The sequence below is a fragment of the Tachypleus tridentatus genome, chromosome 9 (assembly GCF_004210375.1).
Source record: "Tachypleus tridentatus isolate NWPU-2018 chromosome 9, ASM421037v1, whole genome shotgun sequence".
Classification (NCBI taxonomy): Eukaryota; Metazoa; Arthropoda; class Merostomata; order Xiphosura; family Limulidae; genus Tachypleus; species Tachypleus tridentatus.
Window position 1 is genome coordinate 57,071,325 of NC_134833.1, and position 12,329 is coordinate 57,083,653.

At 35.5% G+C, this 12,329-nt stretch overlaps 1 protein-coding gene across 6 annotated transcripts in view; it reads left to right on the top strand.

The window, feature by feature from the left end:
* Positions 1-12,329, top strand: part of LOC143225287 (paired box protein Pax-6-like) — a 79,490-nt gene that overhangs the window by 41,182 nt on the left and 25,979 nt on the right. For 5 of the 6 annotated variants that reach the window (XM_076454415.1, XM_076454418.1, XM_076454419.1 and 2 more), the window contains exon 2: positions 766-1,358. The exons of the other annotated variant lie outside the window; for it this stretch is intronic. In XM_076454415.1, coding sequence (XP_076310530.1) covers positions 1,079-1,358 — 280 coding nt within the window. In that variant the 5' untranslated portion in view covers positions 766-1,078. The remainder of the gene's footprint in view (positions 1-765; positions 1,359-12,329) is intronic. 6 annotated transcript variants of the gene reach the window in all.

Genomic DNA, 12,329 nt, shown 5'->3' on the forward strand with positions numbered 1-12,329 from the left:
GTGTCATAAAAGAAACCGTTAAATCCTATTATTAGATAAGAATAGCTCACAAGTCGACTATGGCTGTTTTATTTGTAATTAGAACGTTCGAAAAAGGCCTATGAACTCGTAGACTATACTTCGTAGATAGCTTCGGTCACTTCTTCTATTTCATCGTCATTATTATAGAGCATCCTCAGCGTCCTTAAGGTAAAAGTTACAAACCACGTATCCTAAGTTCGTTATTATTGTCTTCAAAGAAATAATAATTTAAAACTCGTTTAACTTCGTTCATTCCCTGAATTAATTTGTTCTACCAATAACTGTAACTAAACGTGTCAGCGATTTGACGATTTAAATGAAAGTTGTTTAGTTACTTAACTGTAACTGAACGTGTCAGCGATTTGACGATTTAAATGAAAGTTGTTTAGTTCCTTAAACATCGAAGAAACACCACTGAAAGCAAACAAACAAAAACCACTTCTTCTCGTTCGCTTTATATTTGTTAGGCCTACTTATCAGCTGAAGTAAGAACTTTACTGCATCAAGGTTGCGTCCAATGTCAGTCACTCAAGCTTGCATGTTTCAAGCAGACTGGTTTTCAAACGAATTTCCTGGTAGAGAGTCGCCTTGGAGGCTTGGACGTTTTGATTGTCGTTTTAAACAGCATGTGGTTTTTCCCCAGCAAGAAATTTGGTCAAACAGTTAATGTTGGGGCCTGGGGCGGAGAGTGCAAAGCACGAGCTACTCGTTTTCTTACTATACTCTCGTTCTATTTCTCGACAGGTGGAGCCGAAGAGACGCCTTCAGGTTGGGTACCGCAAAAGCCAATGAAAACCACACTCGACACGAACGTTAGTGGAACATCGATTTTACTTGAGAGGACACTTCTTGTAACTTGCCGAGATACACCTGTCCAAAAAACGAGCACTTGTCGTCTCTGGTGAACCCAATGGCATAGAATTAAGACATTAACCCACCTTAAATCAATCCTTGTTTCAGCGAACCTGTGATTACCTTGACGGGAGGCATGTGACGACTCGTCAAAGACCACGACAATTTTCTTGACTCGTCGTCCCACATTCGTCCGACAATTTTAATGGACTTGAGCATTCCGAAACGTTCCGTATCGCCGCCTATTGTGCCATCAGCACATCCATTGGCACCCTCTCTCCTTCCCTTTCTCTCCTCGGTCGGCACTCCTACGTTCAAGTCACCCACTGTGCCCGACACAGTACACATTTCTCACGCCCCGACATTAATGGCAGTCTCTCCTCAGAGACCCCCACGTCTACCTACGATAGCTGTTTATGAATCCAGTGATGAGCCTTCTCCACCGGTTTTTGCCTCTAACGTCATGAGTTCACCATTGTTGACGGGTAGGAAGCAACACCTTTATTATTCTAGAATAACTGTTTAAAATACTCACCAGGTTTTCATGAACAAGTTCTAGTCGTATCTTTCACGTGTCACCCTAATAATCCAACGGTATGTGCATCTTTCTATAACTGGTGTAAAATGAAGTGCTTTTCACGTGGAATTTTTTCCTGTATCTCACACAAACCACAGTCATTTAATATATGTATATATTTTTTCACTTAACTATTCGTTTTTTTATATTTAAAACATTTATTAACCTGACTAACGAACAACTTTCTGTACTAGTTCCTAATTACGTCATAATCATATATATATCTAGCAAATTTCCTAACTACGTCATGTTAATGTGTAGAGTCAAACAGTCAGTTTTCTAACTACGTCAAGCACAAAAAAGAACGTTTAGACAGTGAAACCATGCACAGAGATAAAGGTTTTTCATACCGAAGTCATCTGGAGTATCGTTAACCTTGACAGGTTACAATAATTAGGCTAAGTGTAAAGTGCAGCTTACTTTGCCATAAATTCTTTAAGAGACATTATTCATAACTGAATTCCTTATGTACACGATCATCGGAGTTTATAAATGTTATTAAGCGCTTAGCACAAAAAAAAAACAACAAAACGAAACAACCAACTTCTGAAATCTAAACAACAACAGATCATTCGTTGTTATGGGTAACACAAACGTTGCCAGCAAGAAGAACCCAGGATCGAATCCCGACCCTTCCCACCGTACATACAGTTCTTCTCAAAACTTCTTTGAAAACAGCAGCGAATTAGCATTCAAAAAGTTGGATATAACCTAATTAGTAATCAATATCCAGTAATAAAAAATCAGTTATCAATTAATAATCATATATTGCTATGAGAACAGTTATTCGTTCGGAATCGCATAATAATATCAATTCATATCCCCAGAAACATTAAACCTATAACAGAGGAAACGTTAAAGCCTTTCTATTTGACCCTGCACCTGCAGACTTTAAAATAGAAATTGAACACTTCATCTTTCCAGTATTTTCTTTCACTGTGCGAGTTTCTCTGATTGTTTAAAAATAGAATAAAAACAGTTATATGCCAGTACAAGCAACACATTTTTTTCCTGCGTGTGTCACTGTCCCTTGATGACGGTAGAGAAGGACAACAGACATAAAACGCTTAGTTTCGTGCAAGCAACGATTCAAATAAAAATACGGTTTGGTCAAACTGTCCAGCCTGCCCTTAATAGTAAGGAAATCAACATAAATTAAAACGCCTAGCTCTCCTAGCAGTAATTAAATCAGCAAAATATTAAATTGTCTAATTCTACTCTTGTTTTAGTTGACCTTGAGTCAGTGAGGTTATTCTGTCCAAGAGCATCATCTGAAAGTGTATCTGATTTCGACAGTAATACTTGTACGCTCTGATAATAGTGTTTCCAGAAAAAAAAATCAAAGGTACACATTTGTGTGACATCTTTATAACTATGCAGTAGACACACTCTATTCATAAAAATACTGAAGTTGCTTGCATTATATTATATAGGCAGTGTTATACTTTTTAAGGTAATGTTTGACGTGTGTTCCAAGTAATGTTTGTGAATTTTAAAATTAATGAGAATAAGTTGTTGTTGTTATTGTTGTTTTGAATTAAGCACAAAGCTACATAATGGATTATCTGTGAACTGCCCACTACGGGTATTGAAACCCGGTTTTTAGCGTTGTAAGTCCGCGGATATACCGCTGAGCCACTAGGGGACTAATGAGAATAAGAAGTTTCTACATTTCCCCTGATTTTGTAAAACACAAAATGAGGCACCACGTAATGTAGCAAAATAATTATATGTATTGTACAATGTTGAAACGCCACTAAAGAAACCTAAAAAACAATACACGCACACTAATGTGTGTGTGCGTGAGAGAGATGTATAATCATAGACAGAAAACTATTTCGCAGTACACTCAGTAGCATATAAACTAACGAATGTGTCTATAAGGGTTAGAAACAATAGCTAAGAACCATATGTATAGTACATTATTATGTATAAAGTTGAAGCGTCATTTTTAGTGTATGTTATGAACAGTTAACTTTTACAAGCTTTACAATGATTTTGATTATTGTCATTGTTTTCTATCAAGATATGTTTACAGGAGAACCTACTCTAGCCAGAGTAGATTACAAATATTATAGTGAGAGTTACTCTTATCTATCAAGATGTTTACAGGAAGGCCTACTATAACCAGAGTAGATAAACATTATAGTGAGTGTTACTGTCAAGATATGCTTACAGGAAGGCCTACTGTAGCTAGTGTAGATTACAAACACACAGGTACTCGTTTCAAACACTATGGTGAGCTTTACTGTTATTTACTAAGATGTGTTTACCAACAGCGAACAGTTCAAACTTTTAAATATCTCATATTCATTCAACTCTTGTGTTGTCGTTGATTTTATAAAAACAAAGTACAAAGTCATGACTACTGTCATTCTTAGAAACCTTTATCAAATGAATAATTTGAAGTAAAAGGTCAGTTATTCAAAATAGACAGAACATTTATGTAGACTTGTTTGATTGTAGTTAAACACAACGATGCACAATGGACTACTGCGCTCTGTCCAATACGAATACTGAAACCTGGTTTTTAACGTTTAAGTGCGCAGATATATCGCTGTGACACTTGAGAGCTATATTTAGTGAAGTGTGACCAAAATCATCAAATGTATTTTCCATTGTATTTCAATAACCAAGAACAAGTACAGATACAGTGTTAGGGTTGTAGTTAATAATTACTGAACTTCAATGATACTGACGTAACAGGGAAACAGTGGTCAAAGTACATAAGAAATAAATGTGTTCTCATGGTGACCTAAGTAGCGGAAACTTTACTTAAAAATCAGATAAACGTAAGGAGCTGTGATATATTAAGTTACAGATAGAGGCACATTATCTGATGTACCAGATTAAACTATTTTACATGTACAAAAAGGGCCATGTTTAAAGAAAGGGATCATCTATATAGTAAACCATTTAAAAATCTAAGAAATAGGTAAAACAAATTAGTAAATATTTGGACCCATCCTTTTTTTTACTCTATCTATAGTTGTTAATTTTGCATTTCATGAAACAGCAATTTATATATCTAGGTGTTTTGTACTTGGAAAAAAATAGCTTTTACCTTTGTTTGCGGCTTATTAGACAAACTAGATTCAGTTTCCTTCCGTTTAAAAGAAGGTCAGAAGCTTTTAATACTAAATCACCAGATTATAACCTAATCACGCTGCGTTAGTCTATTTAAAGTTATTTTCTTTAATTCCTGAAATGAACAAAAAGAGAAATGATGAAAAAACACCATTTCAGTCCTCATATCACTTAATCTTTACAATTTAATATAATATTAAGATTAATTCGTAAGCAAAATTCCAGCTGCCAAACTAGTTCAAATTGACATAATTTTGTTTCTTGCCCGTCTTTGTTTAAATTACTATATATATATATATTGTCTCTTTCAACAAGGACAATAAATAATTTTACCACTTTTTGATTGCTTATCTACCTTAATCTACGTCGCAATAATACGCTACGTTATTTGGAACAGCTGTGGTAATATGTCATGTTTGACCAAATGTTTGGTACTGTATATATTTAGGTAGATATAGATGCTGGTAAAGGTGACCTCGTTGTTAGCGTCGGACCAGACTAGGAATCAGAGAGTAAACGATTCGTTTCTCGTTGCTGCAAAATGGCGCTCTGTATTGTGGGGCATTGGGTGTGTTTGTGTGTTTTCTTATAGCAAAGCCACATCGGGCTAACTGCTGAGCCCACAGAAGGGAATCGAAACCCTGATTTTAGCGTTGTAATTCCGGAGACATACCGCTGTACTAGCGGGGGACGTGGGGCCTTGGATGAGATATAAAAGTGAGAATCGAGTTTCTCTAATCGGTTATAGGGAGAGATGGTATTCAAAACCTTCACTCAGGGAGAAGGTGTCTCAACGTATCAGACTCACCTAAATAGCAATAATAAAACCGTAAATGACACGGGTTTTCTTCAAATGGCAAGGTTTTAAGTGTCAAGTGAACAAAAAAAAATTGCATTTGTTTGTTTTAGAGTAAAACCATATTGGACTATTTGCTGTGTTTAACAAGGGTAATCGAATCCCAGGTTTCAACATTGTAAGTCAGTAAAGATACTGCTCTCTCACCGAGATATTAACTTATGGAATTTTCCAAATCGTAAATTGTACGTTGTCGAATCATTCCATTAACTTCATACGTTATTTGTACTGTATACTACTTTTCAGATGTGTAGGGAAGGCACATACATAAAGGTATCTTATCTTCTAAACGACCTATCGGCTCACAGCTGTTACTTTTCTTGACATTTATAAAACTATTAAAAGTACAATCGGAATACCGTGTGGCTTAAAAATAATTCAGTTATTTCTGTTGCTCGAACGACACATCTACAATGAAACACACACATAATGTACAAGTGTTACACTGTGTTACTCTTCTAAAGTAAATGCACTTCATCGGGATCCATCTTATGAACGACAATTTTTACGCAGGCCCACCTTAGCAAGGCGCTTTACTCGTAACCTGAGGGTCGCGGATTCGAATGCCCGTCTCACCCAACAAGCTCACCCTTTCCGACGTGTGGGCGTTATAAAGTTACAGCCAATCCCACTATTCGTTGGTAAAATAGTCCAAGAGTTGGCGGTAAGTGGTGATGACTAGTTACCTTATCTCTAGTCTTTCATTGATAAATTAAGGACGGCTAGCGCAAATAGCCCTCGTGTCGCTATGCGCGAAGTTCAGCAACAAACAATTTCTACGCAAGCATATTTTTGCTTACAGCATGGGTTTGGAAACGTTCATCCAAATTCTGGAAAAAAACCTTCATTTATGAAAAAAAATTCTGATGCATAATCTTAAAAATACCGTTTTTTTACTTCGGTTGTTATTGTTATTAAGCATCAAAACTTGATTTTGGCATTAAAGGCCCTCAGTCTTATCAGAGGGGGAGGCTTTTAACTTCAGAAAAATACTAAAATATCACAGCTGTGGTGTGAGTTACTAGAGTAATGATGCTTTATCCAGTGTACAGCGTGGCCTATATATTAGAGTAATGATGCTGTATCCAGTGTACAACCTGGCCTATATATTAGAGTAATGATGCTGTATCCAGTGTACAGCCTGGCCTATATGTTAGAGTAATGATGCTTTATCCAGTGTACAACCTGGCCTATATGTTAGAGTAATGATGCTTTATCCAGTGTACAGCCTGGCCTATATGTTAGAGTAATGATGCTTTATCCAGTGTACAACCTGGCCTATATGTTAGAGTAATGATGCTGTATCCAGTGTACAACCTGGCCTATATATTAGAGTAATGATGCTGTATCCAGTGTACAACCTGGCCTATATATTAGAGTAATGATGCTGTATCCAGTGTACAGCCTGGCCTATATATTAGAGTAATGATGCTGTATCCAGTGTACAGCCTGGCCTATATATTAGAGTAATGATGCTGTATCCAGTGTATAGCCTGGCCTCGGAATTAAAAGTAACAAATAAAGTACGTTTCTCATTAACTATTTAAATAATTTAATCAAAGTTTTAGTTGCTGATGGATCAATGTGTTGTATTTTAAAGTTACGACTGCTTGAAATGATTGAACTTTACAAACATTGAGTAAAGTATTGCAGAAGAGTTCCTGCAATCAATAGCCGTTTATAATGGTTTGTTTGCAGAAGTGATCCTTAGTGTGTTAACTTTGCTGAGTGGAAAACGGAAAAAAAAGTGGAAACGTTCCTTCCGACAGCTAATTTTTTTCCGTTTTTAAGCCCAATGAGATACCTCTCTTTTCCATACCGCGCGTATCGATCTCTAAATTTTGGCATTTTAAGCCCACATATGACTTATCGCTGAATCTCCGGGAGTGTTTTCTTACAAAACTACCACATTCACTTTGCGCATGTGTAGAAGATTCTTAAGTTCTTAAGTATTTAAAATGGTTTTAATTTCTCTTTACTCCTAGGCTAAGCTTGGAGTTATTTAGAGGTTACCTAGAGGCTAGTTAGCATGTGTTTAACACTGTTTAGCTTACTCACGTTTGCAATGAAAACTGTTGTTTTATCTTTTTTTTTGGTGGAAGGATTAAAAGTGGAATATTTAAATCATCAAACACACGGAAAAAAGATATCTAGTCCAACAAACAGGTAACACTAATCCTAACAAGCGAAATATTTAATGTAATAAAACACAGATAATCTTATTCTCAATTAACTGACGGATTTTCATAAATGTCCAGCGATTCAACGAGCATTTCAACTCAGAAAAACAAAATGTCCAGGGATTCCAATGGGTCTTTCAACAAACAAACAAAATGTCTAGGGATTTTAACGGGTTTTTCCAACAAACAAACAAAATGTCTAGAAATTTTAACGGGTCTTTTCAACAGACAAACAGAATGTCCAGGGATTCCAACGGGTTTTTCCAATAAACAAACAAAATGTCTAGGGATTTTAACGGGTCTTTTCAACAGACAAACAGAATGTCCAGGGATTCCAACGGGTCTTTCAACAGACAAACAAAATGCCCAGGGATTCAATAAAATTTCCATCAATGACGTCCACCCTTTTACCCAAAAGAAAAATAATTATTTTTTTCACATTGTCTACAAGTAAAGACCGTATTTCGTGACAAAATATAAGAAACAATCCAGTTACGCCTGGTGTTAAGAAAACGAAGTGATAAAAGAAATGAGACATCATTTATGACAGCGTTGCTCACATTATGAAAGTCCTAACAAATTATTTATCACCATGGTAACAAATAATGAGTTGTTAAAGAATTATGTTGTTAAGGGCCAACACTAAGATATATATTTATAACATTTCCCGTGTGTGTACGTGTGCGCGTGCGCGCGAATTTCAAAGTAACTTAAAACTAAGATTAGAATAAACATTTAGAACAAACTGTTTCACATACAGAGATTGTATCCATTTTATCGCTTTGCACCATAAGTAGCTTATTAACACCTGAGTTGTTTTTTCCATTTATTCAAGGGTTCATAACTTCTTTAAAATGAAAAATTAACTTGTGGAAAACAATGAAACTTTTAATATTTAGAAACTAAAATATAAACCTGACAAAATGAAAGGTGTAGAAAAACCACGGGATAGTGTCCAATCTATACAAGTACACAGGATAGTGTACAATCTATACAAGTACACAAAGAGAGCAGAACTATTTTCTCTGGTAACAGAAAACTTGGAACTGTCCTGCTTGTCTGACGATGTTTACAGGAAAACCTCTTACCATAAAATGTTACAAATCACAAACAGACTGTAACGGTTGTTGGAATATGTCAGAAGTGCTCTGTAATACAGCCTTAGAAGTCGCAAACATTTTGCGAAGAATATTTTAAAAAACACAAACATATTAATGTGCTTAACAGTAAAATTTATCGTTGACAGCCCCCAATAAAGTGTCTTTAATGCAAGCTACTACATATTCTGAGCATGCGCTTTTCTCGATAGAAGCTCAAAGTGCTTACCCCTTTGGAAGGATGTTAATCCAGAGTGTCAACCAGACACATTATTTTCGATTACCCGTGATAAGTAAAATGTATCCATTTCGTTAAATAAATTATGATGTATCACATTGATTACCAAACGACTCATCTGTTTATATCAGTTGTGATTTGAACTTCATTAACCGGGACAAGCGAGTACACTCAACTCACTATTATTACGAAAACGCGATAAATTTATCGATCTAACTTAATCACCTCACACATCTGACTTGACTTCGCTAAACCGTTGCATAGTGATGTAACGTGATGACGAAGAACCAGAAGATGACCTAAGAAGATCAAAACTTTGTTCTGTACTTTAGTTTAATTAAAGTGCTAATACCCATACCAGATATCTTGAAAATACATATTTGCTTTCTACTGTCACGTGGGGTTTCTTTGTCCCCTCTCCCAGATGGTACAGCGGCAAGTCTGTTGTTAAGGCATACGATGGATTATCTAAGCTTTCCCCACCGCGAGTATCGAAACCCAAAATTCAGCGTTATAAACCCTCAAAAAATGAAAGTTAACAAACGCGTTTCTTTATTGCAATTCACTATATTGCGGTAAATATAAAGCAGAAGACGAGTTTAACAATTCGTTATCATGAGTTGGACGCTGTAATTGTGAATATCTGTCAAGTTGCTTGTGTTTCCTTGTACGCACATGCAAAACTGTGTCCCCAAATATACTTCAAGTCTACACTAGATGAATTCTAATATTAAGTTTTCTGTGTTATCCTTGGCTGAAGTCTCTAGTGATAGCAAAAAGAGAAGTTACAGTCAAGCAGCCCCGAGAACAGCTGTAGATCATAACAACACTGGAAAGCGAAACATCAAAATGTAAGTTGAATGAATAATTTATTTGTGCGGAGGTAAGCGTCGCTCTGTTGAAAAACATCTAAGCTGTTCCATTCCATGCTCTGATAAAAAAAAATACAACTAATTTTACAAAACCACACCCAAACAATCATTATAAACATTTATAAACAGATGTTTAAAGATCTGCCAGAGAGATAGTTCCAAGGTATTATTCCACATTTGTTAATTAAGGAGTCCGAGCACTCTGCTGTATATACACGCCACATTTTTGTTGTTACCAAATGCTCCATTGTACGAGTACAATAGCTATAAAATAGGCTAACACAAAATGAATGTAAAGAATTGCACTAATTAGCGACGTGCCTCTACGGCTGTATATCTGTATTTGCAGTTGTAATATAGATATTTTTAACTTGTTTCTTTTTCTTTTTGCTAGATTAGTAAAACATATAAACTTAAACACTATACTTAAAATAATATACTGACCTGATTAACACTCCTACGAAAAGACGTTTCTAGTCTTGATTTCTTCAAGCCCGTTCCCCTGGCTGTGGTTTCGCTAGATAGTAGATAGGGACAGTGGGAATCTCGTTAATCCATTCATTAATGGATTTAAATGGCAATTTCATTTAAATACAAAATTATTAGCCTAATATTAATAACCTTTCAAGTTGCTCTGGGGCCTATTAGGCCCCACTTTTCGTAGGAGTGTTAAGAAACTTAGTGATTTCCGTTCACCTTTCCCCTAAAAACTGTATTTCAATACATCTGGCGAACACAGCATGGTTAGCCCGTGTGTAGTTTTATGAGAAATAAATAGTTTTTTCGGTACCGAAGCTACTTTTTTGTTTTTAAATTACTTAAAACAAAGAATATTGAAGGGGTATTTCTACATATGAAACTACTTTCTACCATTGTACGAATATAAAACAAAAATTGTTATTTCAAAGAACACATTAAGAAAATCATTAATCTCACGACACTTACGAAGTAGATGTTCCGAACCACTCAGTAGGAATTTAAAGTTCAGTTGAAACATGATTGTGAAAGCTCTAAAGTTTGTTCTCAAATCTCAAAGTATACCCACGTATCAGTTCTTGAAGGTGTAAGTAAGCACGTGTACATCCACAACCAATGAAGTCTATCAGTTCTTGAAGGTGTATGCACGTGTACATTTACGACTAATGGAGTATATAACAAGCCTAAGTTATTTTATAAACGTAATTAATCAGAATATCTATGTTAAAAGAAGCCCCCCAGTAGCTCAGCGGTATGTCTGCGGACTTCCAACACTAAAAACCGGGTTTCGATACCCGTGGTGGGCAGAGCACAGATAGCCCATTGTGTAGCTTTGTGCTTAATTCAAAACAACAACATGTTAAAAGAAATTTTTCCTTTAAGAAGTTTAAATTTTGGGAACTTGATTTTTAGTAAAAATAGTTCAGTTAAAGTCTGAAAAAAGGTTTTCTAATTATAAACTCCTGACTGAGTTTATATATATACCATAAAAGGTAATGTTTTCTACACTATTCATCCCTGGCTGATTTTATATATACACCGTAACATAATGAGATGGCTATTTCTGCTGTGTGCACCATGAACATCTAAACAAAGATGTTAGCGTTTTAAGCCTTCGGACTTAGCACTATGTCACTAACGAAAAAATAATTGACTACAGATGATAGTTTTCACTACTGTTGCAAAGTTACAGAGGATCGTGCTTTTTACAAATCACTGGGTTCAGTAAACATTTGACAGATTTCATTTGTAAAATAAGATCTTGCTGCAACAGTAATGATATTTTAAAATATATTTTAAGTTTAAACAGAATCACTTGATAACCATGTAACTGAGATAGATACTGCTGTTTCGAAACATAGCTTTTCCTATGATAAGTTACTAACCACGGTTTTAAACGAAGATTTGTTTCACTATTTTATCAAAGCCAGAAAAACTGAGTCATTCCTCCTTGGTATTCGTATATTTTATTCCAATATTTTCGAATATTCTTATGAAAATCGGATAAGTAAAAAAATGTTTATATATCATACAGTAAATAAATGACACCAGGGGGTCCAGTCAACATTTTTCCAGACTGCGACGTAAATTATTAACATAAATATTTTGTTTAATGATATCTGATTGAAGCGCTCCGCCTTTTAAAAAGACAAAACAATACATCATTTTCAATATAAAATAACACGAATCAAGCTGTTACAACTCATAAACAATGGCTGCTATAACAAAAAAAAAACGTGCAATATATTTAGTCTAAAATATTCAAAGCTAGCACGCACGGAGTTGGGTAGTCATTCTTATTGGTCTGTTTAATGAATCCATTGATCCATCGGCTCCTGCGCAGATATCACGAAATAGAAGCAATAGTTACAGGGCGCACTTAGCAAATCATTTGACAGCTGTTAATATGTAGATATTGATTTCAAACTGAGAAGTGAGCGAGGTATTTGTTGTTTTGGCTTTTAAATTCCCCTTACCGCCATACTGAAACAAGAACACGGACACCAATGCTTGATAGATCTTATTGACACTAGGAACAACAGTAAATGGTGTTGTATTGCTATAGAAAACTG